Source organism: Zeugodacus cucurbitae, chromosome 4 (genome assembly GCF_028554725.1).
Source record: "Zeugodacus cucurbitae isolate PBARC_wt_2022May chromosome 4, idZeuCucr1.2, whole genome shotgun sequence".
Taxonomy (NCBI): domain Eukaryota; kingdom Metazoa; phylum Arthropoda; class Insecta; order Diptera; family Tephritidae; genus Zeugodacus; species Zeugodacus cucurbitae.
Window position 1 is genome coordinate 3,005,353 of NC_071669.1, and position 27,466 is coordinate 3,032,818.

Sequence of the window (27,466 nt, forward strand, 5' to 3'; positions counted from 1 at the left end):
ACGTTTTGGCACAAGAAATTTCGTCTGAAACACATATTTTTATCCATTTAAATCCGCCCAAGAACTCATAGCATTTTCGATACTATCGATTTGTGTTGTAGAACTGATCGAAAATGCAACTAGTTTACAAAATTATAACAATTAGTTAGTAAAATCCTTGAAATTTATCTCTCTTTTCTCTAAAATAATAATAATACTTTGCAAGCCTTCTCATTGGAACAAAATTGTCCATAAAAGTTTTCCCATAAAAAAATTCCACCAAAAGAATCAACAAAATTTAAATTAATTAAAATTGTAACATTTATTTAACTCTACAAACTTTCCAACTTAATTTATGGCGGCCATTTTTCTTTGTTTTTGAAACGACATCTATATATATAAATATTATTTTTTTTTTATTTGTTATCTACAATTAGCTGCAAGTTTTTATTTCCGAATTGCTTTAATAGGCCCCAAAGGATTTTATATAATATAAATTACAGGCGAGATAAGCTTATGAACTATTTTACAATTTTTGTTTGTTTGTTTGTTAAAACCCTAGTAACTTAAATGAGTTTATGTGCAAATTCTAAGTTTGTTAGAACAGAACATAACGGTTTTTTAGTGTACACACACATACAGTTTGAAGCATAAGATTAGAAAAAGCATACTTTTTATCCTTTTTACGAAAGTTGGTTGCAAAATTAAACACACAGACAGAATATCATCTTTACATATTACATATTTATGTACAATAAGTTCTCTTCTCTTGCTTTGCAAACTTTCATTAAAAAAAATAATAATTAAATAATGCACTTGTATATATGTAGCATATATATATGTGTTATGTACATTTACAAGAATCGTAGAGTGTAGTTACTTAATTAATGTTTACTAGATTGCATTATAAACTAAGTTTGCTAAAATTGATTATGTTTAAATAACGTTAAGTTTTTTTTGTTTTTCGATTTTTTGTTTTGTTTTTTACAAATGCCAATGCCGCTTTGAGTGTTTAAAATTTTTCACGCTTCTTAAAATTACGCTTCGATGCGCACCGCTGCAGTATGTCCGATATGTGCGATTTGTGGTCGAAAATTTTCATTATTTGACTTTGTGCTTCATGTATGCCGTCAACAATGATTTTGCTGCGCTGTATGTTGCCCTGTAGGGAGAGAATGGAGCGAAATCGAAAATTCATTAAAAATATTTATCGATAATCGAAATCGAAAATGCATTAAAAATATTTATCGATAATATTCGATTTTTCTTTTATTTGAAAGCAAACAAATTTACCTTCAGCAATTCGTTTATACGCTCAGTTTCGGGATTCTTTTCATGCGTCTCCATTTGCTTCAGCATATTATTCAGCTGATCCAGTCCGTGCGATTCGTTCTCACACTGTAAGAAAGAGTTAAAGAAAAGCAGAATGTAAATAACTAAAATAAACAACTGTTATTTAACATATACACTCACCAAATCCTCCATTTGCGAGCTCAAATGGTGTATTTTCCAGCCATTCAATTTGCCCATAACATTCGTCTGATTGGCCAAATCAATAACGGTGGGCCGGCGTTCTTCGCGCGGTTTAACATCTGAGTAACGCTGAAAATGATTGTTGGCCGTCTTCCAGCTTTGCTTATAGGTCTGTAAAGCAGGCACACAAAAAAAAAACATTTAAATTATCTATTTTCGAGAAATAATTTGATTTCAACTCACATGCAGCAGCGTAAAGTTACGCGGCCGTCGCAATGTAAACTCCGTCGGTTTGGCATTCTCCTTATTACCCGTGGTGGCTGGCAGATTGTTATTCTTATGATTGCTGGTGCTATTATGTGCAACATTGACATTGCCAGCAACATTGGCATTCGCATTGTTGCCGTCATATTGGTGTGCGGTCGTACCGCTAGCAGCGCCAGGCGCCATTGAGCCGTGTACTGGCGCTAATAGCATGCCACCGTTGCCAGTTGCGGAAGGCAATTCATAGTGACTATTGTTGCCGCTATTACTATTACTCATGTGACTGGCGGCGGCTGCGGCGGCAACCCCAGTTGCTGTTGGTGGTGGGAGCGTAAGTGAACTTTGACTGTGACTCGAAAGTTGACTGTCGTTGCTATAAGTATGACAAAAAGAAAAGAGAGGAGAATGAGAGAGAAAATTATTATCGTTTGCATTTTACGCCATTCTTCTACACATTCTTACGTTGAACGTCTGTTTCTTTTGCGCGACGAACATTCAGCGGGCGCACCATTGAGACGGGCAGTACTTGTTGCCACCGGCGCATGCAATTGCGGATGATGATCCAGCGAGGAAGTGCGTGAGCTGCTCGGTGTGACCGATATGCCGCTCATGAGTACGTTATGTTGCACGTTGACATTACCATGGTGGTTTACGTACATCTGTAAGGCATAAATAATAAAATTATTGCAAATTTTAGTTTATTATGTAAAATAAGAGACTTACCTCATTGATAGGATTAAAGTGTGTGGATTCGTTTGTACCCTGTGGCATATGATTTATCATCATCATATTGCCATCTTGCATCTGTTGCTCTACGCCCGGTGAAGAATTTGCCGACACCGTGGTGGAGCCATCCGACGAAGCGGGCGACTCGGCGCGCGCCACACGCTGTGCACCAATGGCACTACCAGACACTGATGCCTGCGCACGATCCTTCTTCGCCAATGCCTCCGTTGTGAGCGTTGACGACGTGGTCGTCTGTGACGAGGCCATTGAGGATGCGGATGAGGATGCCACCGACGTGATGCTGAATGCGCTACCCACCGAGGAGGCGGCTGGCGAGCACGTTACATTTGATAAAATGGCGGCACCGCCAACATTTCCACTACCGCTACCCATGGAGAGTAAGGTGGGTGCAAGATTTTTGGCAGCGCGTATAGGTGAACCATCTGCATCGCGTTTTCGTAAGAAATTAGAGACTACCGTTGAGCCAGCACCACCACCGGTCACTTTAATCGATGTCTGCAGCGGTATGACCACATGCTGACCCTGTGCGCCCGTTAGTGTTGCGGTGGTGGAGCTATTGCCAACATGATGTGCGCCCGATGCTACTGAAGCGGGTATTAGTAGCTGTTGGCCAGCTGTAACACCGCTGTGCTGCAACAATTGCTGCGTTGCCTGCGAGACGGAAATCGAATCCGCCGATATTGTATTGGTGGAACTGGCATTAACCACGCCCTGCGGCGCTGAAGGCAGTTGTGCGCTGAAACGCAGTGGCACCGCCTGTATTTGGGATCCTGTCGCGCTGGACACCGGTATTTGTAGTTGTCCAATCGAGCGCCCGCCTGTCGATGGCACTACCGTAAATGTGGCCGTTGAGTTGCCCGCGTGCGAAGCGGCGGATGCAGCGAAGGGCAATGATGAGATGGCCAAATTGGAGGCAGACACCGCATTCGCCAGCTGATTTTGCGTTATTGGCAAAGTGCTGCTCGTTGCAGTGGTGGTTGTGAGCGATAGCACGCCAGTGGACACTTGCACTGAGCTCGCCGGCACAGATTCATAATAAATAGTGCCGCCTGGTGGCAGAAAAGCACCACCTGAGGTGGGTATATTGCCACCACTACCACCACCACCGGTCGCTGTGAGCACCGTAGTATTGTTGCTTGACGCCGACGACGTCGCATGTAAATTGGTGGCACTTACGCTGACACTCGGTCCATGTGTGCGATGCGCTGTGTTCGCTTGATGTATGTACACACTCGGTGGTCCGGCGCTGCTTGTTATGATGCTAGCGCCACTTGGCACGCTATTGTTATCCAAATTGCTTGCATTCGATGCAGTCATCACTTTGCCCACTGTTATAGCGCCGGCATTTTTGAGTGGTGTTATGGTGCCCGTGAGAATATTGCTGCCGCGCGATGTTATGGCCAAGGGCAGTACAGTGGCGCCACCTCCAGCGCCAGATGACACTAAGTTCTGCGTGGTTAACAGTTGTCCAGCCTGTGAAACATTCACCAATTGTGCGGCGGACAGATTTGTAACACCGCCGCCACTTGATGTGGACGTACTCGTTGATAAAGCGGGCGAATTGTTACCACCACCACCGCCTAACGATGATTGTATGCTCGTCGTTACGTTCTGTTGTGGTGGTAAATTGACGCCCACTTGTGTTGCATTGCCGCCGCCGCCAGCGGGTAACTTACCCAAACCGAATGGTGTTATAGTCAGTGAGGGTTTGGCTGTCATCGAAACCGGTTGCCGTAGACCAGAAACTATTTAGAAAAACATTAAACACAAATGGAATTAGTTAAAGTGCTCTGTTACTATTTATGCTCGATTTACTTCATTAAAATAATAAACACTGCTTTGTTTTTGTTTTTGTAGTTATTGATATTACACACACATAAATTGAATTTGTTGCGATAAAAGTGCGAATAACAATTCACATTAACGTTACGTCTGGCAAATACAATATGTCACTAGTAATGCTGATTCAATGAAGTTATCTGTGTAACATACACCTCACACCGTCCGTAGTTTGTTGGTCAGACTACATTATTGCGACAGAATTTTATTAACGGCATAATACACACGCACAGAATAGACATTTGCAAATTCTATATTGTAAACACAGCCTTACATTTTAATTCACTTCAAATTAATCAACTTTTACTTTCATAATAGAGAAATATTGAACTTAAACCGAAAATTTGCGTGTCTCGTGTAACAATCAAAATAAGTATTTATTTTTGTTCAAAACCAGATTTAAATTCATTTAGTTACACATTTGAATTATTTCATCTCGTAAACTGCATTGAAATTGTGAAATTATTACAATAAAATATAAGATAATGTGCATATATGAGTTGTACAAACACACTCACCGAGTTTGCCCGTGCCTGATGTGTTGACAATAATGGGCTGGAACATGACATTGCCCGAAATGCGACCCGTTGAGCCAATAAGCGGTTGCGTAGAACTGCCCGGCTGTTGTTGCAGTTGTATTATACGGGTGGTGGGTAAATTCGATGTCGGCATGACATTGTTGCCAACACCTGTTGTTATGCCACTCATAGTTGTATTGCGTGGCGAATTATTAGAATTTGTATTGCCCTGGCCCACCACAGTATTAACACCGCTACCGACAACACCACCACCGACCGGTTGTATGGTTGATGTTATGTTTGGTGCACGTATACTTATGCTGGTCGTGTTCAACTTGGCGGCAGAGAAAGATTTCGGTATAGGTATAGGGCGTATTTGGCGTGATGTTGTACCTGCCACGGAAGTACCTGCGCCAGTTAGTTGTGTGGCCACAGCAAGTCGCTGGCCAGCTGCTAGTGTCGGATTGAATTGTTGCGTTTGCTGCGTAAGTGGCTGTGACGTTGCTGCCACATTCGATGAATAAACTAATGTGGCTTGATGTTGACGTGGTGGCAGCACAGTAGCTAAGGTTGCAACGTACGTTTGCTGTTGCTGTGACTGTGGCTGACTATGTGACACTCCAGCTGATGACACTGCTTGAATTGTAGCTATTGAAAAGTAAAAAAAAAAAGTTTAAATAAAAAAAAATTCTGAAATAATTTTTATGTTTAGACTTACATTGTTGCTGGTTTTGACCACCGCCTGCCGTCTGCACAACTGTCGGCGGCGTGGTAGCAAGCACTGTGCCGCTAACCGATGTTCCGAGACCACCGCCAATACCAGCGTTGTTGTAGGCGCCACTAGTTGTGGTCATGCCCTGTGCAGTGATTATACGTTTTTGTGCTGGCTGTGGTATGGTTCTTATAAGTTGTACTTGTCCGCCCGTGTTGGTTTGCATCCAAGTTGTACTAGTTGCCGGCGATATGACCGAAGTCGCTGGCGATGCTGTATTACGATTGACAGCGGCAGGACCACGCACAAAACTACCCGCTGTTGTTAGCCCCGTCACCGTTGCACCGGCACTCATTGTTCCGGTACCCGGGCCTGTACGTATTGGTGTTATAAGCCTTTGTCCAGCACCCACTGGTGTCATTTGTGTAGCCGTTACACCCGCACGCGGCAGATATGTGGTTTGTGTGACCGGTCTCGTTACAGTTATCGATGTATTGGATACAGTGCGCGAAGTGACGCCCGCAACGCCCGCTGGTAGTGCTGTGATCTGCGTACGGCCCACACCTGTGGCACCTTCGAATTGTTTGATCGGTATAATATTGGTGGGCATGACAACACGCACCTGTGTCGATTGTCCGCCCGCGCCAATAGTACGAATAGCTGAAGGCGATTGTGCTACATTAAGGGCAATAGGTGTGCCGCCAATAGATGTCGCTATAGCGCCACCAGCTGTAGTCATTTTTATAGCGCCAGCTGTTGAAACGCTGCTGGTCATTATAGTGCTAACGCCACTCACGACGTTATTTCCAATTTGTATATTTCCACCACCAGTTGAACTGGTGTTAATCATATTGCCGTGTGAAATTTTTGCTGAAACTGGATTAAAAGAATATGGATGGATTTGTGCTGTTTTAATAAACTGCAGGGGAGCATGATGAGTATGGTTTTGACTGTAAGAATGGGGCTGATTGTGTGAATGGGAATGTATATCACTGGTAGGTAGGTGTGCAGTGTGTACGGGTGAATGGATAGGGGGAGTTTGTAAATTATTTGCACTTGATGTTGTTGTATAGGGATTGGGTAAAATTGAAATATTGTGCGTTTGTTGTTGGTGTCTTGCAATTGAAGTTGTTGTAGTCGTAATAGTTGATGTCATTGGAGATTGGAGAGCGGACACTGTTGAATGCACTGTTGCCTGATGTTGTTCGTTTTGATGAATGAGGTTAGGTTGTATGAAATGGGTTTTTATGTTTTTTTGTGCTTCTGCGAAAGAATTATACAAGCAAAACAAAGATAACAAGTTGTAGAATTTGCGTGCTACTTTTAACAATACAACTACACTCATGGAACACTATATTTGGACATATATTATTTCGAATATCGAGTAATTCGAAATATGAAGAATTAATATGTGGAAAATGTCACACTTTAAATCTACATAATTATGATTTTTACAAGTTGTTGTTTTTATTATCAGAACAAGGATTACATACATATAACATGGGTACGCGGGAAATCAGTTTTTATGCTACAGTGAAGAAAAACATGTGAGCATTTCATTTAGAATACATAGCATTTTTGCTATCATATTTTTGTTAGTTTCGGAAAATTTTTATAACGCATATTTAAATTAATAAGTCGACAATAACAACAAGTATAACTATAATATACGTGTTTTTGTTACGCTCTATGAAGAAATTATATATATTTTTACATGACATTAGCCAAAATAATAAGAAATTTCAACGCCACGACAACACTGCAACGATAACACCAATTGGAATGGAGAGGAACGATGGGAATAAGTTTTGGTACAGAACGCGAATACATAAGCAAATGGAAAATAGCAAACGCACACACAAATATGCTATAAAAACTGCAATACATAAAGGCAATCGCAGTTCTTTATATACGTTGAGCGACGGATACAAATTATAACCAAACATGTGTAAGTTTGTGTCAAATACGTACATTTGGGGCTCTATTTTTTTAGATCCTAATATAAAATGTGTGAATTTTTGTCTGCACTCACCTCCCGTTGACTGCGTTGCTCCCATACCAGCCAAATTAGAGCCTAGAGTTCCACTTGAATTTCCACCTCCGGGTCCCCCGCCACTTCCTACACCACCGCCACCCCCTACACTGCTACCTCCTGGTCCAGGTGCTCCACCGCCACCAGTTCCACCACTCGCATCCACCGTACTCATTTTATTTAGAAACGCAGTATATTTATTGATAAAAATGCTAAAACAAATGTATTTTACTTAATTTATATTAATCGCACACACATTACGTTTATCAAAATTCGTATGTAGGTACATATATTTTTTTTACTAGTATCACTTTCAAATCACCACCCTATGGTTTATAAATGCGTACCAACCTTGCTTTTATTTAAACGTTTCAGAAAACGTTAATTTTACACTGTATTTGTTGAATTTTTTAATTTACACTGATTACTGAAATCTTAATTGGAAAATTTTTAGCTTTTCCCTCGTCTACATACGGTCACTTTTCTATGTGTGTACTTTGAAAATGTCTGCCGTATACTGAAACGAAACATACAAAGAGGAACGTGTGGTAAAAGTGGAATTTGCTAAAGAGTTGCCAGATTATGCATGCATAAGTATAAAAGTAAATTGAGTTCCTAACCTATGAAGTTGGGAGTCATTTTACAATGTTTACGTGAAAAGTAATATACAGCTATATATATGGTATTACAACTTCTTTATAAATTATTTAAAAACATATTTTTATGAAGGGTTTATATTAAATTATTCGCAATTGTAACCTTAAATGGCAATAAATGGCTTTGCAATTCCTGCTAACCCAAACAAACTATTGTGAATTATATTTGTAGTTGTTTACATTTTGTATAACCTCAGTACCCCATTCTATACATAAAATATTTATGTTTTGTTCTCTTTTTTATTGAAAATGTTAACGGTTCATTTATTAGACATCATTTTTATTAAACGTAGCTTAAAATTGTAAATGAATTGTTAACAACTTCCGTAGCAATCAACCATTTCCACTGCTGACGGGAGTTGTCTCCTCCTCTCACATGGGTGGTGGCGGTACCGGTAACACACCCATTGGCGGTGGTGGTGGTACTCCATTGAACATGTGGTGTGGGCGTGGTGGTCCGGGCATTGGGAAACCACCAGCAGGTCCAAGACCACGATGCATTTGTGGTGGCGGAGGTGGTATGATTTTTGGTTCAAATTTGAAGGAGAATTGTAAGAAGAATTGCTTTGTATCGCGATTCCAATGTGTCCAAAATTTACCCTCGGTTTTTTCAACTTCACGCGATGGCACCTTAAATGCAATAGTTTCATATGGCTCCGCAGCAAATAGCAAATATTGCCATTTACGATCTGGTGGTTCGATTTTTTGCTCATAAGCGGACATGAAACGATGACGAGGTATGATACCTTCGGTGATCTCAGGATAATCAATTTGGAAAAGTAAAGATTGTTGCCCATTACTGGGTTCACGTTGCTTAGTCACACGATAACCAGGGCGACCAATTTTAACGAATTTTTTCGGTTCAACTCGTGGTTTCTCCGGTGCTAGCATGGAGGGTGCTTCCTTGGCTTCCTTTGCAGCACGCCGCGCCAAGTTCTCTTGATGTTTTTTTCCCTGCGTATGTGCCAAATAACTGCCCTCATTGTTGTGAAGTGTTAGACAAAGTTTACATTCATATGAACCCAAATGATTTTTCATAAAATATGGATCCTTGTTCAAGTCAATTGTTTCCAACGCTACAGAAGAAAAAATAAAGTTGTAATTGATGAACTAGTAAAAGCATAAAAGAAATTGTCTCACCTAGTTGCCTTAGCCGCTCTTTGCGATCACGGTTTGTTTCCGACCATGATGCAACTCCACCGCTGCCGGTTTTTCCACCGGCTCTGTTTTGGAAATCCATTTTCTAAACTATTTCACACCAATAAGTAGACACTATAATATGTTTTCAAATACAGAAAAATTAATTCAATGTGCCTTCATATGTATAGTTTACAAAATTACAATGTCAAAAACTGATGTGGAACTGTCATTTATTATTTCGTTTCATTCCTGACACTTTAACAGCGTTGCCGAATGGAACTACAAACTTATGAATAATTGCTAAACGTTCAAAAATTCAAAATTTACACAGAAATTATAAAACAAAAATGAAAAAAAATAATTAAAATTTATATTTATATTTTAATTTGTTTCTTTGCATTTTATGATTCCTATATTATTATTTCTCGCATATGTGTAATTAAAATTTGTAACTGATTTTCGTTTATACACCCTGTGTTCTGGCCCATTCTCAAATACCTTCGCCGTAGTTTGTGACATTTGTAAGAATTTTTCTTCCGACAGTAGACAACGAGGTGCGCGTTAAAGCTTTAAAAATTAATTAATGAAGGTTTTTAAATATCATTGAGTACCTACTTAATATAATATAAAAGTGTTAAAAGTTTTCCATATATTTATGTGTTAAATTTGCGTGATTTCATAAGCACGTGCGTTTCATTTATTCGTGAATGTGCATATGCTCGTGTTTTTTTCGAAACCTCTATGAAATATTTCTGCAAGCGAAAAGATCAAAAAGGCGTAATTGTTTGAAGCATTTAGCTGATGTAATATATATGTATATAATGTAAAAATCAAAATTGCAAAACAAGTGGTTTAATAATTAAAGATGAGTGCTAGTGAGGCGTTAAATGTTGGTGTAACACCAAAAGTGTCTCTTACAGTGGACAATGTGATTACTATGAATAACCGAGCAGCAACAAATTTCAATGAGAGTGTCGATACTGCGGCTGATTGCGGTAGTGTTAATAATGCTCAATTATCTATCAGCTCAACTACAAATGATGTTGAATGTACGACAAATCCTGTGGACGAAAGTCAATCTCAAAATGCTAATATCGTTCAGCATTTGAACCAGACACAAGTTACGCATACTCCTACTACTTCAATGGATGCAACAGTCTCTAAGCAAAATCAAAATCCTAACGGTGGCAAACGTGTCATACGAAAAATTATGGTAATTGATCCGAAAAAATTGCAACAAGCTGGTTTAGATCGCAAATTGGCCGAAGCCATCGGTAGGCAAAAGCTAAAAGCATTGGCTAAGGAAAAGAAAAAGTCTACACAAACTAGTGTTGCTCCGAAATTGCAATTAAATAATACTTCAAATGAGTCCAAATCTCAGTTTAGTGCCAAACTGGCTAATACACCAATGCAAGCAGAAATTTCGTCATTAATTGCTACAACTGCACAAGCCGTCGTACCAGCAATCGCAACTACAACATACACTGCTACAAGCAATTCTACGCCAAATACAACTAATTCAACGCAACAAATATTTAATGCTATAAAACCGCTGGAATCATTGAAAAATTGTCTTTTAGTACCAGCTGCAACGGAAATAGTTGTTCCACCTATAATTAATGCTTCGCCAATGAATGCAACAATTGCAGCTCAAACGGGTAAGTAAGATCTTCATTATGACTAACAAAAACGTATATGTCCTAAACAAATTATGAGTCTTTAAATAATATATATCTAATATTCTGATTAAAAATCTATAGTATGGCAAACATTTATCCACAACATATTTCATGCACGCGTGGCTGAGTAGTTAGTGTTGTTGTTCGTTAAATTGTAGGTCGCGAGTTCGAGGCGTGGTTGCATTTGAGCACTTCATAGTTATATACAGTTTTTTTATTCGTTTTTTATACATCGTCATAAAACTTTTTTGCTCAAAAATAAAAAAATGCAATATGCGCTTGCTTTACTTTCTCTGCATAGTTGAGTCTGTGTCTAATTCCAGTGTCATTGTTATATGTATAATATTTTTAGTATATGTTTTATTTATAAACACTATTAGTATGCATTTTGTAGTTGTTGCTTAAAAATATGATTTATTGCACGTTGCATATTATTAGAGTGCTGCATTAGCTTAAATTCCAAAATTCTGTGAACTGTTTACATTCATAAATCCTTTGTGGATTTTTATTTTTGGAATTACGGACACAAGAAAATATTTTAAAATAGTTTTCTGTTGTTACAACACTAAAAACAAACACTTTTCAAACTGTTTTTAATATTTTGTCTTAAAAAAAAATCAATGCATTTTCGATGTAAATACATAGCTAAATTTTTGTTCCGAATTTGAAAAAAAAAAAAAATAATAATAATATGCATATAACCATGTTACCATATTAAGTGCTACATAAAATTTATGTTATGTTTAAAGCGTGCACCATAAAAGGGTAAATATTTTTTTTTATTACCTTTTTGTTAAAATAATTGCTAGATATGTGGCGTTTGTTCGGCATTTTTGGCATGCTTCGCTAGCTTAAGTATGAAATGCGGGGGTGTAATTAACGGTAGCTGTACTTAGGGTCATAGTTCGAATCCTGTTAATGGGTAGATAAATCTTCAAAATCTCAAGTTTATATTTTCAATAATATTTTTAAAAGGTAACAATTAAAAAAATGCGAAAAAAGAGTGAGAGTGAGGTTAAAAAATATGTATACAAATGTGTGCGAAAAAATGTAAAAAAAAAATAAAAAGAAAGCCTTTTAATATTTTTGAGACCATGCTTTATAAAATATATAATAGAATTCAAACAGAATTAACTCACTACTCACAAGTTAAATTCTGCTTAAAAGTGGTTTATAATATTTTTCTATATACAGAGAAGTGAATTAATCTAGTAATTTTTTTGCAGCTTCCAAGTCGCCTACAGTTGAACGGAAAGTTTTTGTTACACCAAAGATAACCATAACGCGACCCGGCGAAGAATCACCTACACTGCGTATAGTGCCCGAGCACCGCTTAGAAAATGTGAAATATATATTACAATGCAAGATTTTGAAACGACAGCAATTGGCAGCTATAAAGGCACCGCAATCACCAAGCGTTGCAAACGTCTCGAAGTCACCACATACTCCAACTACAACTGAAGTAATCTGTAATGAACCTAAGTCAGCAATGGAAGAGTTCATAAACATTTCGAAAGTGCAACAATCGAAGAAACCATCACCGGCTAAAACACCACAGGATATAGCACGTGTACTCGATTTTAGTGCTGATGCTGCTACTGCAAGTGCCACATCTTCCAATGCAAAAGAGAACAAAGTGGAAAAAGGGAACGCAAATAGTCCCTTACATATAAAGAACTACAGTTTCCATGCAGCCAAAGTGTCGTCCGTAAAGGAGGAAACTGCTGGCACACGTGCTGTTGATGTTGCGCGCTTAGTTGGACGCATTGGTAATGTAACAATGCGCAAAACCGTTGCACAGTCCCCAGACAAAGCGCTTAATACCACACAGTCAATGGAAATACCAAAAGCGACTATACGTTGCAAGAAACTACCAGTACAAAATAAGCAGAACCGAGCAGAGCTTATTCAAAAGGTCATAAAGCAAAGTCCAGAATCAAAAGAGAAAGCCAAAAGTGCGCCATTGATAACACATACAAATGTAGGTTTAACATCCGCAGAGAACACATCAAGCACGCTCTTTAAAGACCCACCAAAGAAGCCAACAGAAACGCTTCACGATACGGCCGCTACTGTTGCCACCACTGACAACCAAAACAATGAACATTCACAATTTAACAATTTCCCACTCTTTTCTCCGCTAAAACAACCATTTCCGGTGGTTACACACTCGCAAGATTTGCCTCTACCCACAATTTCAACATTCAAGACACCCTTCCCAACGACCCTGATTAAAGTCGGCCAAATGGGACAGCCGCAGAGCGATGCTGCAGAGAAAACAAACGAGAATTTCTTGAAAAACACCTATTTCGTAACACCTGCTGTTCCAATCCCCATTACACAAGCGCCAAAAAGTCTGATTGTATTGGAGAACAAAGTTCTATCACAAGATGAGAAGATTGATCTAACGGCTTTGGGTTTTGGTACACCGAAAATAGAGTCAACACCCGAAGTAACAATGGACACAAGTGAACCAAAGGCAACTACACAAAAAACGCAGGAAACAAGTTCAAGTCCAAGTTCCCAGACGAAAGTCTTGCCAAGCTCGTCTGTTTTGGTGAAAAATGTATTGCCACCAAAGGGGGCCAAATTTAATAATCGCACTATTGTCTCGATGGATAAATTGAAGTTGTCATCGGATAAGATAGCTGAGCTTGTCAAGGCCATACAGCTTAAGAATGCAAACTCAGCCAAACATTTTCTTGTCGTGCGTAAAACTGAAAATGCGACAAAGACCAGTGGAAATGCTGAGGAGTTGGGTAATGTAAGCATGAATGAAACCAGTAGTTCCCAAATTAATGTAGCAGCTCCAACCCTGATAAAACCACAAACAAATACAGCGAGTGTAGATTTCCCGGCACTTTACAATAATGCGGCGATTTCAATACAAAAACTAACCGAACCCCCCATAAACCAAACACCAAACATTCCCATGGCACCGTTATCAGAGTTTTACAAAGGTACTACAATACATAATGATAGTCCACAACAGCAGCTTTCAACAACAACAGTTGCCACGCCCTTCACAACCGATACCGCCACTGTAGTATACCCAGAAGCTAAAAATCTAGCGGTTCCACAATTCAAAAACCCCTTGCCGCCCAATCCGCAGAAGTTTGCTGATTCAGATCAAAATGCGCACAACAAATCTTCCGTTTGTCTGTTAGATAGTGGCGATGAATCGGATGCGCCGTTATCTGCTGTGGACTTCATTGCTTCGTTGGCGGCTGAGAATCCCATAACTGAGGATATGCAATTGGAACTCTCACCGGAAGAACTAAATTTGAATGCTTCGTTCGCAATGAATTTCTCACCTCTGCGTATTCCGTACCGCGATCGCACAGAGAGCGTGAAGAGTGAACTAATTGAGCAAGATATATATGATGCCTGTAATGTGCCAAATGCCGAAAACTTGCCCGAGTTATTTGAGCCCGAAATGGCTTCCGACGAAATGCAAATCGGTAAAATCATCACTATCAGCGAGGAGAATATTCTCAAGGCGGTTGCTGCTTCAAACAAATTGGAAATCAATAGTGAACAAACAAAAGTCGGCACTCAAGAAGTATTCAAACTCACAAAGAGCACCGAACGTCTTGACACGATACATGAGGAGACACAAGACGATAATATGGAAAATGTAAATAATCTAGATGTTGTAACAACGGATAGTTTAACGGAGTCAACAGTGGGTCCAATAATTGTTAAAAATATTGAAATTGGTGCAATCGATAGTTTTGAAGAAAGTAGCTCAACTGGAGTAATTGTGAAGAATATCGATAACGGTATGAGAGAATCTATTAGACAAATCGGTGAAACTGTTGGTGCTGTAGTTTCGGACACCAATCCAGTTCAAATACTACCCTTAGCGGATGCAGACTTGGCAAAAACAACTATCGTGACTGTGGAAGAAAATATTACCGATGCAGACAAAACTGAGAGCAAAACATCGGAGGAACCGTTAACTGTCAACGCAATAGAGACTAGTCAAGCAACAGCTTCAATACCGGATGTGGATCATAAACATACAGAAATCGTACCATCGGTCGAAGTCAACGCAAACGTTAACTCAGCAGCTGTGGAAGGAAAAAATATTGCTGAAGTACCTAGTCCTCATAAGCCCAAAATTTTAGGTGAAAGTGTGAAAGAGGTTGGTGGAACAACTAGCACCGAAGGTGACACTGGAAACACTCAAACGGAAGCTGAATGTCCAGGCGAGCCCACGGAAGTCTCCACATTGACTCCGGTTCCTAATAACCACTTGACTATTGAAAAGAATGTTGTATCCAGTGAAAATGTGAAGACTGCTGTTGGTGAAAATTCAAATGCTGCGCCAAGACGCCTACCACGCTTTAAGAAAGGCAAAATCAACTTGGTTCAACGCAAGAAGACAACCGCAAGTGTACCGGAAACGAAACGGGAAACAAAAGCGTTGCCTAAAAATACGAACGAGGCGTCTTCAGTTCAAAAATCAGATGAAAAAACTATCGAAGAGACAGTTATCACATCTGAATTGAACAGAGAGGCTAAGAAAGGCGAAGAAAAGCTGAATGAAGATTCAAAAGTAAATGAGAAAGAAGTTGTAAAGTCGGTATCCCAAGATATAAAAGAAGCGTCTTCCGACGGAATACTAAATGAGAAAGAAGTTGCTATCGAAGAGACTGTGGTCACATCTAAATTGAACAGAGAGACTAATGAAGATGTAGAAAAGGTGAATGAAGATCCAGAACTAAATGAGAATGATGCTCCTTCGATATCACAGAATATCAATGAGGTGTCTTCAGACGAAAAACTAAATGATAAAGTATCTAGTATAGAAGAGATAGATATCGCTGACCCATCTAGTCAGAACAGAGAGGCTAATGAAGGAGTTGAAAAGAAGAACGAAGATCTCAAAGTAAATGAGAAAGAAGCTACTATAGAAGCAAAGTCAGTATCTCAAAATATCAACGAAGCGTCGTCGGACCAAAAATTAAATAAGAATGAAGCTGTTGTAGAAGAGATCGCTATCCCATCTAGTCTGGACAAAGATACTAATGAGGAGGTAGAAAGTATTAATAAAAACACTGTACAAACTAAAGAAGTGAAAACCGTAGTCAAGGATTCAGAGACACTATCGCACACTTTGCCTGAAAATGTTGATGTAAACGTGAGTGCAGCTACCGGAGAAGTGCTAGTCGCCGAGAAGAATACTGTTTTACTTGCATCGGAAAGTGACCGATCAACTAGTGAAGCTGCCGCGTCTGACATTTCCGTACCAAATATGCCATCTAACAACGAAGCACCAATGAAATCAGGTGAATTAAAGCGTAAAACTGCGATAATATCCGAACTATTGCATCCACCTAAAATTCGCAAGCGAAAATCCATTGGTACGGATATCAAAGCTGATTTATTAGCTGACAAATCTTCTTCTACTGATAATCTACTTTTGAGTGCTGTAAAGGCAGCTGGAGAGGAAACTAAAGTAACTCCAGCCAAAAATCCATTTAAGAAGACCACAGTAGAGGCCATCGCTGATCAATTGTCTATAAAAGGAATAAATAATCTTTTGACTAAATTTAATAAAGATCAGAATACGAGTGAGCTTGAAAATGCTGATTCTGGTAAAACAAGTAAAGAGAAAGAAGAGGAAGTGGCGAGTGCAGAAGGAAATTTGAAGGAAAATAACACTGAAAAGAAGCTACCGGAAAATTGTGAGCAAAAGACTGACCGACTTGGCAATTTAGTACAACAGGAGGCACATGGTCCAAACATTGCGAACGGTAGTGAGTTGCAGTCCAATGCCAAGAATTCTGATGCTTCAGTAAGTTCTGCATTAACTGCGACAGCAGAAGTTCATGAGACTTCAAATAACTGTGATATTTTACATGTGATAACCGAAGAAAAGCCACAGGAACAAAATTCCACTGAAAAGGCGCCGAAAGCAGGCACTTCATTAGCTGAAGATGTTGCAAAACCTGGAAATGTGAAATCTGATTTTCTAGGTTTCAACCATAATTCGCCAAGTACACATAATATTGAGAATAATCTGCAGCATATACTCACAATAACCACCAGTGCTGAGAAGACGAAAACACGCGAAGTGAACTATAGCACTACGGAGCGTGAGAGCCCACACGTCTCACTAAGTGATAGCTCGGTGAAAAGCTCTTCCGCTACTGGCAAGACTACAACGAGAAAGTCAAAGCTTGCACAGGGACGAAAGTCAACGAACCGACGTGTGCCGTTAAAGAAGCGTTGGGGTGTGTTACATGAATCAGATGATGACATAAATATAACCGATGATACATCGCCGGCGGATGATGACGAGGAAGAAGACAATGAACCTGGTTTAACAGCATCAGATAAAGCTAAAGAGTCAGATATGAACAAAATTAAAAGTCCTAACAGTGATAGCGAAGGAAAAAACGTGGAAGTAGGGAAAGAAAAGGAAGGTTCAATAAAAGAAGCGATAGCCACAGCTACCAACGTAACAGATCAATTGTGTTCTGAGAGTAAGAAACGTAATAGATGCTCTGAAGATAGCACAGACACTGTAGAATATGCAGGTGATACTGTTATTGTTGCTGAGAGTACTACAACTGAAGATTCACAAGCGCCAAGTAAAAAGGTACGCTTGGATGTTAATTCTGAAAATGTAACTACATCGAAAACTGCTGAAAACCCAGATAGTGCTGCTGTAGAAACTGAAACAGAGGTATCCGAGAAGCCACAAGAAAATGTTTTGGAGCAAACCTTGCAAGACACTGCAGCAAATGAGGTCACACACGTTGTAAATAGTCCCAACACGAGTACACGTGCTTCGGTGGATTCTGTAATAAGTATTAAAGAAACAAAAGCAAGGCCTAGATCAAAGGGGGGACGTAAACATAAACCTAAAACACCCCTTATTGACTCAAGTCATGCGTCGGCTGTGGAAGAGAGCACAGAAACAACTAAATCTGTTGATAATAAAGATGTTTCCTTGCATGGAACTGCGACAGCAATTGAAGAAGATTTAACGAAGAAGAATGCAGTGGTTAATGAGAAATCTTCCGTGCGTGAAAGCCGTTCCAAAACACATGAAAACAAGAAAGCGGTAGCCAAAGAAGGCGAAACCGAGACTTTGCAAACTAAATCTGGTATAAAGAGCGGTAGGAAATTAAAAGTGAATGCTGCTGATACAACAACGCCAAAAGCAAGCCTGGTAGTTGAAAGTGAACTTGCCGAACCGACTGAAAACAGCATTGATTGTTCAATGAGCGAAAGTGTGAAAACGGCGACTAATGAAAGGAAAAAGCAGAAACGTGCCGTTCAACAAGAGTTTACAACCTCCACACCTACTATAGAACAGACACCGGAAGCAAGCACCAACAAGCGCGGTAGAAAGCGCAAGTTGGTAGAGGAACCAGTTGTGGAAGACAAAAACGAAACAGTGACAATTGCAGAAAGTACACCAGTGGTGCGTAAAAAGCGTGGACGCAAACCAAAATCATCGCTTCCTAATGACACCGAAGATGTGGTTTGTAACGGTGTTGCGGAAGCTGAGAAAACAATTGATATTACGCAGGAAAGCTGCCAGCAAGACTTGAACGAGACGCTATCTCAGACAAGTCTTAATATAACTGAAGCTGCGAATGCGACAACTGAGTTTGAGACACCTTTAAAAGTGCCAAAAAAACGTGGACGCAAGCCGAAAGCTCTACTGGCCACACCTCACATACCAGCGGACAGCGAATCGCCAAAACCAACTGAAAAATCGCAAGGCCGACGAGGAGAAGTGGTGGATCTTGAGACGCGCGGCACATTTAATGAACGCCTCCTGCTGATAACCAATCGCTCGCAGCTGGAGACAGACGAAGTGCTCACAGCAGAGTCCAAAGCAAAGAAGTCGAAAGCAAGTTGGATTAATTGTGGACTCTGCTTGCAAAAAATGGAACGCGATGCCTGGGCGAATCATTTGGCCACACATTACGGTGTTGGTTGGATAGTGGGCGAAATGACACCAATTGTGAGTACAACAAAAATAAATAAATTTTTAAAGATTTAAATTTTTAGTTTTAAATTTTTATCGTAAATTTTCCAGAATGTTACAATCCGCAACGAAGTCTTGAAAGCCATGACCGCTTTCTTGAAAGTAAACGCTGGCAAATATCCGCTGACCTGTCGCATGTGCCAGCGCACCTATCGCTCAGCTTTGGGCACCCTGTTGCACATTGAAGTTTGCGGTGCAACGGACGCGCGCGTACCCTGTGATTACTGCAAAAAAGAATACTCGAAGTTGAGTGTTGTTAGTCATATGCGTTTGTGCAGCAAGCGCGTGGAGGTTGAAGAACCTGCCGAAACTGCGACGGAGGCTAAAGAGGACGCAGATGTTAGCAAGAAAGCTGTTTTGAACAATGTGGGACGACTGAAGCGGGCTTCAGTGCAAAAGTAAGTTATTGTTGTTATTAAGGGTGTTTTGGTAGAGTGAGCGACTCTATATCATAGTCTGGGATATTTGAGATTTTAATACCGTTAGTTGTGGAACTTAGGTCCTTAAATCCATTTATGGTCGCCGGTACTTATCAAGGTTCTAATCCGACTTATATTTTTTTTATTCCAAAAAGGGCGGAGAAAATGCTGAAAGCTTTCGGTAGTGACTCGCAAAGTACGGGAATATTTTCGACCAAAGATGCCAAGAATGTGAGTACTGCTTGCTGTAAATACCTCGTATGTGTGCAGATTCTTATTTATTTCCATTTCGTAGCATGTTGAGTTCGTTGCCCCCGTGGAGCTGGAGAAATTGTTGGAAAAATGTGCGAAAGACTTAGAAACGACTGGATCGGCTAAATGTCCCGCACAGGGTTGTAAATTCACAGCCAAGGAGCTAAGCGCTATTAAAGCACACCTCGCAAGCTGTGAGTTAAAGGACACCATTACCAAAGGTGTTTATAACTGTAAGATTTGTGCGAAATCGTCAAAAACCTATCGTATCGCCAAATATGTGATAAAACACATTTTGCAACAGCATAAGAGCACAGTGGTCGATGAAGAGTTCGAAGCCGATGGCTCGGATTGCGGCATTAAAACCGATGATGAATCGAGCGGCGATGATGATGATGTGTCTTCAGGCGTAGATTCGAATGAGGAGAGTAATAATAATGATAATGAGAGTGATAATTCCTCGGAAGCGGGAGAAACGCGCAAAAATGTGAAGAAGAAGAAGACTGTGAAGAAGAGGGCAACAACAAGTGCGGTGTTGTCAAACGCCATAACGGCAGATAGACGTAAGTGTGGTTGATTTTTATGGTGAAATGTGGTGAATTCTTAATTTTTTTTTTATTATACAGTGCATCCACCGCGTGAATCGGATTATAGTGGCACCGCGCAACTGCTGTGGAAAGAATTGTAAGTTGCATTTGTTTTCTTTCTTGCAAACAATTTTCAATTTCATTACTTCTTATTATTATTATTTTTAGTTCTTCAGAGAATTATAGCGCGGTACCGTTATTTACCGATGTCGACGTGAAGTACAAGATTTGCGCACGCAGTGACTATGAGAGCTATATACCAGATATGGAAAGCTCCATGAAGTTCCATTATAAGTCCGACTTAAAGCTGAGCAAAGGCGCAACGAAAGTGTGTTTTGGCAAAGCAGCGGAACTGAATTGGTCGCAATTGCAGCTGCTTGAGACGATGTCCGTGAAGAGTAAGTAGTGAAGCGTTTCTTTTTGACTCCAATCCCTAACACACACAACATTTCAGATGAACAATTCACGTTTCTCGGTGAAGCCATAAACACCGTAACCTGGGTGCCCTTACCTGCGGATATCAAAGAGCAATATCTGCTCATAAGCACACGTCGCGCATATACACGCTTCAAGTGCCCGAAAGTAGACAACACCTTACTTTGGCTGTACAAAGTCACATCGGCAGAGCAGTCGAAATCATTCGACCTCCAACTACAATATGCCATCAATATACCGGATGGTCCCGTACACTGTTTGACTTTTCTGCCCAGTGGGGGTTATGATGCGCAGGCAAATCGTCTGGGTTTGGTGGCTGTGGGCACAGCAAAAAATACCATTGCAGTGTATGCGTTGCCTTTGTGTGTGGAAAATGAAATGTTAGATGAAGAAACTCCAGAGAATTCTACGCCTAAGTTCACAACGCTGCAATTGGAGCCAGCTTGGCGTTTGGCGTTAGATCTCTCCAAAAAAGACTTGAGCCAACATCCGTTTGTTGACACACAATGCACTGCGCTGTGTTGGTCTGAGGTGTGTAAATGCAATTCACCATTATTTTGAATTTTATTATACTTTTTTTTTCAAATATAATTTCAGTTTTCTGGCCATCTGCATATATTTGCGGGCTTCTCCAACGGCTGTGTCGCCTATTGGGATGTGAGCAATGATAGAAATCTAAATCGTTTGCTGATCGATGGCGTGCCACATTATGTACCGTTGAATTTCTTCTACACACGTGAGAAGAATGTGCGCGCCATGGCCTTGCATTATGACACCTCCGGTGTGCGTGTGATTGCAGTGATTGTTGCCCGACGCCTGCTGATTATGTACGATCTCTATCAGTTCACACAACCATTTGTTATGAAGGAGGAAATCACCAAAAACGAGGCGACAGACTTGGAATGGTCGCCCATTTGGCAGTCACTAGCGATCTCAATGGCCGATTCATTGCCCAACAGTGAGTACATACAAAGAAATATATATATATATGATGATATTTATAAATAATATCTATTCACAGATGGCCGCTGCATATATGCTGTAAACCCGACGAATATCGTCTTCAAGAATGAGACAATCGACAAAATGAACGCTGGCGTCAATAAGATACATTATAACCCCGTGCAGCATGTGCTCGCCAATGCCACCGACAATGGTGATGTGGTGTTGCTGGATATACGCGAGATGCACCTGAAAGATATTATGCGCGATTCGATGCGCAGTTCGCAAGCCGTTGCCATAATGGATATGAAATGCCTGAATGGCATGGATATACCGAAATTCGAGGCGAAGTCTGCAACGGCGGATTGGAGCTACAACGAGGAGGATTGCAATGAGAAATATGGACTCGTATTCGGTCCGGTGACAAGGGTGTGTATTATAGTTAATAAATAATAAATTTTTAGATATTATAATTGTTTCTTCTTCTACTTCTTATCTTCTTCTTCTTCTTTTTTTCTTTAGATTGATAAAACCCTCAAAGCGCAATATCTTAGCGAACAGCGTCGTGTGCCTGTACATTTGACGCCTTGCACGCGCATAAACACCATACATTGCAATATCAATAATCACGGCAAGCACTTGGTGGCCGCTGGCTATGAGAATGGTTTTCTGCGCGTATTCTACATCGATCGCAAGTCGTTTTTCTATTAATACTTAATATTAACTCATTAGTGTTTAGCTTGTATAGTAGTTATTGTTGTTGCGTGGATTTCTAATCTATACTTAGATCGATATGGAAGATGCATATGCAACCAGGTATCGATTCCTTATACAACAATCGTGTCGACAGAACTGTAACGTACCAAAATTTGTATTCGGTTAAGTATTGTAAACTCGTTAGTAGTCCTTAAAAGTACCTACAGCATGTTTTCTGCCGTTACAACAAAAACAACATGGATGCCTTTCACATTTCGACGAATATCAGTATCGTTTTTCTAAAAGCGACCGCACCTCAAAGGCGCATAAAATCCATTATTCGGCGAATTTATACAAAATGCGTGAAAAACCCCAAAAATACAGTTATGTAACTAACTTATAATTAAATTTACATATTGACATTAGTGCAGTGCAGCATCACGTGAGGCATGTAGATATAGATTTTTGAATATTATGTTATAACTATTAATCCTATATATGTATATGATATATGTATGTATGTAATATATTAAGGTTAGATTAGGTTAGTTTAGGTTACCTAACCTAATATATTAAATTAAATTAGAATTAATTGTTGAATTTCAAGTCATTAATCCTTGTTATGCCAAACTAATTTATAATATTTATTTTTAAATATTTCCTGTGTTAACGTGACCCTTTGAATTATTGCATTGAAAAGCTCTAGCTCTATGTATTTGGTTACATATTCAGCATAATTTATTCTATTTTTAAATACTGCTAATTACATTGTTAAGCTAAGCTAATTATTTAACGGGTATTGTGTATGCTTTTGCTTGAATTACTAAAGTGTATTTAATGCCGTAATCAAATATATATATGGTATATATAACTGTTTTATACACACTAACGGCTGTATAAATATTGTTTGAAATCAATTCCAAAAATTAATAAAATACAAAATAAATCACTAATTTAATTTAATTTGTTTGTGTGATTTCATTCGGCGGGCGGCGCTTCTTCTGTCGCTGCCTCTGCCGGCGCTTCAGCGTGTACTTCTGGTTCTGTTGGCGCTTCAGCGGTTGCTACTTCGCCACCCTCCGCTTCAGCGTGCTCTGCGGGCGGTGCTGGTGCCGCTTCCTCACCTGTTGCTGCTGCTGGTGGCGCTTCAGCGTCTGCCTGCGCCGCAATGCTGCCTTCCGGTAGTGCTTCACTGCCCTCCACAGCGGCTGACGCTTGTTCACCGTCTGCGGCGCTGTCGCCCAGTTGTGCGTCTGTGCCAAGGGTTTCGTCGCCATCGGGTGCAGTTGTTGGTCGACTCTCACCGCTCTCTTCAGCACTGGTGGCTGGTGCTTGATCGGCCTCGCCCTTGACGGAACGCTTTTGCTAGAGTGTTTATGAATGGAAAAATTAAGGTATTTAAAGCAAGAACAAATTTTGTCGCTTACCTTCTTCTTCTTTGGTTTCATAGATTCCCTTTCGGCTATTTCGACTGCCTCTTGTTCGGCGGTCTTATATGACTCGGGGAAGAATTTGAGCGCCTCCTCATGTCCGATCACAGCGTCCGGACTGACATAGCTCGGTCCATATGTGGCCAATGAGAGCATTGTGTGTGAGGTTTGCTTGTTAACCTTGAATACAATCTTGTCCGAGCTGTGTGGTGGAGGAAAATACAAATTACCGCACTTCAACCAAAAGTTGTACACAGTTTACTTACGGATTTTGTGGCAAGGCGGAATATTTCGATGCCGAATTGGCGATCAATTTAGCCTCATCGGCTTCGTCGCTTGTAAAGAAGCCGAAACGCGGCACATCGTCCTTCAGTCGCTCCATAACGCTTATTAGATCACGTTTCTTGTACGCGTCAAAGGCCATAATGATGTGTGGCGGTTCTGGCGGCGGATCGGGTGGTAGGAAACCGGATGTTTGTTGACGGAAGAAGACGTAAATGAGTGCCGCATGTGTGCGTGCATTGCCCGCTACCCAAATCGGTGGTATACGTATGATCTTCTTACGATAACGCTTCTGTACAATAATCTCAACCTCGGCCTCGGGTTCGGCTTCGTCTTCGCCCTCTTCACCGTCATCTAAATCAAAATCGAGATCGAATGGTTCCATTGGAAGATCTGGCATTTCGGGTCCTTCGCCCGCTTCGCCGCCTTCACCACCTTCATCGCCTTCGCTACCTTCTTCGCCTTCATCTTCTTCACCTTCAACGGGCTCGGGTGCAGCTGCAGCTGGTGCCGGCGATGGTGGTTCCTCTTTTTTGGCGTGCAACGTTTTCTTGTGCATCGGTGGGGGCTCCGGTTCCGGTTCTGGTTCATCCTCCCATTCTTCACCCTCTGCAAAAGGAGTATAAAGAAATTATATGTATATTGCGTCACTTAAGAAATGTTAGTGTTATTAACCTTGTAGCTCAATTTCAATTGTCAAATCCATCGGTACTATAATCGGCGGATGCACAATCTCCTCTTCAGTAAGATCGTCCACTTCATGTCGTTCCTTCGTCAGTTCGTGCGCATATTTATTCAACACCTCCGGTATGGGCCGACGATCATCTTCTGGCATTTTCCAAAAGCACATCATCAAATCCTTTTGATCCAATTGCTCGAGCACATCTTCGGACAGCGGGTTCGGGCAAGCATAGTTCACCACATCGAAATCGGCACGATTCACATTGATGACACGTCGATCTTTACACTGCAGTTTCATATTTTCCGCCGGCTCGATTAGCTTCTTATACATGTCGCGATTAACTTGCGGCCCAAAAACTGTCACACCCATATCGGGTATGTTCTCGATGATTATGTCTGTCATCATATTCAAATAATCATGTCGCTTCTTCTTCTTCGCCACCTTTTCTTTATTCACCGCTTCCGTCTGCGCGTCCAATTTCACTTTGCGACGGCGCTCCTCCTCCGGCTGTAGCTCGGTAATATCGTAGAATGTGCGCGGCTTGTTGAGCATGTCGAGCTCTTGGGCAATCAGTTTCATTAGCTTCGGTGTGTTGGAGCCGAATAGCAGATTGGTAGCTTTGCCTTTCTGTAAAATGAATATGAGAGTTATGACAGGAGATGGTCTAAAAGTTGAGCTCTCTCGTGGATAAGGGTATATTATTATCTTCTTTCTTTTTTTATAAATTAAACCGCTCACTTACAGTAACAAACATCCATGTTGGTTCGCTCTTCTTGCAGAAACGCTTCAAGTAAGAGATCGTATCCGATTTGCACTTTTGAGAATTAAAAAAAAAAATTAAAATTTATTTAATAATTTTTAATGTAGAGCTCCAACTCACAATCGCGAGATGTAAATTATCGCCACCGATTTCCAGTTTTATTTTACGCAAACTGCCAACCATACCAAGACACGGTCCACACCATTCTGAGTAGATATCCAACACTACACCAGCGAAGTAATCGAAAATGGAATGTGAAAAAAATATGAAAATTCTCTATTAGGCACCAATAACTGCTTACCCAATAGACCAGGTCGCTCGAGGAACTTCTCAAAGTCCTCATCGGTTTGTATGTCGGCCTGTAATTGTTGTACTCCACCCTTCTTCGCCATCTCGCGGCGTTATCACACCATTTAGCAATTTTATATTTCACTAAGATTTTATTGTTTTTTTTTTTCAAATACTGCGAATTTTTATCAAGAATTTTGCAAAGAAAGATTTTGCGATGGTTTAATATTATTATTTCTTTTTTTCTTATTTAAGTTTATGTTTTTTTTACGGAAAATTTTACACAAATTTAGAATTTTTTCAGACAATTTTTTTCTTAGTGTTTTTCTTATAAATATTAAAATATTTAAATTGTCATTTTCTAATTGCTTTCAATACTTTCAAGCATTGTTTTTGAATTTTTGTTTTGCTCTCAATATGGATTTGTTTATTTATCTGGAATGCCGTCTTGTCTCAATTATTATTTCGATCTGTTTAACCAATGTTTTATGACCATTGTTATCGATTTAACTTGTCTGGTTGCTAGAACAACATATTTTCTGGCGCTGCAAAAGAATTTATCAATTTATACTCTCGCAACATCACAGCTGATTCGTTCACTTCGTTCGGTAAGTTTCTATTGTTACATTATTATCTCGTTTGAGTTGAGTACACCAGTATTACAGTTGAGAAAATTCCCTTTCATATGACACCAAAATCTTCAAAATCGGTTGAGATTTACCGGAGTTATGAACAATCAACTCCACACTAGTCCTCTGGGGCACATATATGTATGGGTCAACGAATGCACCAAGGGCAACGGAAATGATCTTGGAGGATGTGATATCTCCGGAACCGTAAACCAATTCAAACTGTATATCGATTACCGAAAACGGAAATACCATAGCGAAAGCGAATATGTGACAAACGGATAAAGATAACACAATTCGACCATATATTCCATATATACGGCATAAAGTTCAATTGAATAACGAAAATCATCATAAATAGTATAAGGGGACTGAGGTAATTCCTAAACCGATTTCACTCGTTTTCACCGCCAAGATACAATATATCGAAGACTATACGCTCACTTAATTTTATATTACCTATAATTAGGTATATGTGATCTAGGGCAAGTTATGACCCGATTTTAAACATTTTTTGGTACAGAGACAAACTGTTATAAGAAAAAAAAATTAAAATATCTGAGAGATTTACCTATATTTTCGCTGAAAAAATATTCTTAGGCACTGAGTTCATCATGTTCGATATCTGGGGTTTTGAAAAGTTATAGTCCGATTTCAATTTTTCACAAGTGATGTCTCAGCTCAATTACAGTTTTTGTGTAAAGTTTTATTTCGCTATCTTCATTGGTTCCTAATGTATATATGTGACCTGGTCTACGGAAAGGGGGCTTAGGTGTCAAAAAATCAATTTTCACTTTTTAGTTGATTCGGATGGAAGATGAGATGCTTTTTCACGTGAGATGCTGTTTCCCAGAAAACTAGTTTTCGCACGTTAGCTCCCTTTTAGTCGACCAGGACACATATTATAAAGTGAAGGAATCAGATGAAATTCAAAATTGAGTTATATGGAAAGTAGACGTGATTGTGAACCTATTTCGCCCATTTTTTATGCGTGTTTGGTTTATACAGTTT

General features: G+C 40.0%; 4 protein-coding genes and 1 long non-coding RNA gene across 6 annotated transcripts; 2 read left to right on the plus strand and 3 right to left on the minus strand.

The window, feature by feature from the left end:
• Positions 1–276: 276 nt before the first annotated feature.
• On the minus strand, positions 277–8,071 carry LOC105220680 (mucin-19). 2 transcript variants are annotated; one of them, XM_011197136.3, is made up of 10 exons: positions 7,916–8,071; positions 7,565–7,776; positions 5,539–6,408; positions 4,821–5,468; positions 2,440–4,208; positions 2,179–2,375; positions 1,696–2,089; positions 1,453–1,623; positions 1,273–1,377; positions 277–1,141 (listed from the first exon to the last, which is right to left on the minus strand). In XM_011197136.3, the coding sequence occupies exons 2-10, from the start codon at positions 7,737–7,739 to the stop codon at positions 992–994; spliced, it is 4,479 nt and encodes a 1,492-aa protein (XP_011195438.1). In that variant the 5' UTR covers positions 7,740–7,776; positions 7,916–8,071; the 3' UTR covers positions 277–991. The 2 variants fall into 2 exon arrangements, with proteins under 2 accessions (XP_011195438.1, XP_011195429.1); XM_011197127.2 differs by having other exon boundaries at positions 5,539–6,795.
• On the plus strand, positions 6,791–8,068 carry LOC128921835 (uncharacterized). The gene is made up of 2 exons (XR_008471142.1): positions 6,791–7,480; positions 8,019–8,068. It is a non-coding gene; the product is annotated as an uncharacterized LOC128921835 (long non-coding RNA).
• Positions 8,072–8,440: 369 nt separating the features above from the next.
• On the minus strand, positions 8,441–9,574 carry LOC105220695 (splicing factor 3A subunit 2). The gene is made up of 2 exons (XM_011197147.3): positions 9,361–9,574; positions 8,441–9,296 (listed from the first exon to the last, which is right to left on the minus strand). The coding sequence occupies exons 1-2, from the start codon at positions 9,458–9,460 to the stop codon at positions 8,593–8,595; spliced, it is 804 nt and encodes a 267-aa protein (XP_011195449.1). The 5' UTR covers positions 9,461–9,574; the 3' UTR covers positions 8,441–8,592.
• Positions 9,575–9,869: 295 nt separating this feature from the next.
• On the plus strand, positions 9,870–22,919 carry LOC105220704 (microtubule-associated protein futsch). The gene is made up of 11 exons (XM_011197158.3): positions 9,870–11,018; positions 12,266–19,029; positions 19,105–19,451; positions 19,628–19,703; positions 19,768–20,287; positions 20,351–20,408; positions 20,480–20,709; positions 20,766–21,277; positions 21,344–21,704; positions 21,768–22,117; positions 22,211–22,919. The coding sequence occupies exons 1-11, from the start codon at positions 10,226–10,228 to the stop codon at positions 22,397–22,399; spliced, it is 10,200 nt and encodes a 3,399-aa protein (XP_011195460.1). The 5' UTR covers positions 9,870–10,225; the 3' UTR covers positions 22,400–22,919.
• Positions 22,920–23,091: 172 nt separating this feature from the next.
• On the minus strand, positions 23,092–26,173 carry LOC105220710 (fibrous sheath CABYR-binding protein). Its single transcript, XM_011197172.3, has 7 exons — positions 25,840–26,173; positions 25,659–25,762; positions 25,521–25,592; positions 24,772–25,405; positions 24,081–24,705; positions 23,812–24,016; positions 23,092–23,749 (listed from the first exon to the last, which is right to left on the minus strand). Exons 1-7 carry the CDS (start codon positions 25,928–25,930, stop codon positions 23,363–23,365), a joined length of 2,118 nt encoding a protein of 705 aa, XP_011195474.1. The 5' UTR covers positions 25,931–26,173; the 3' UTR covers positions 23,092–23,362.
• Positions 26,174–27,466: the final 1,293 nt, after the last annotated feature.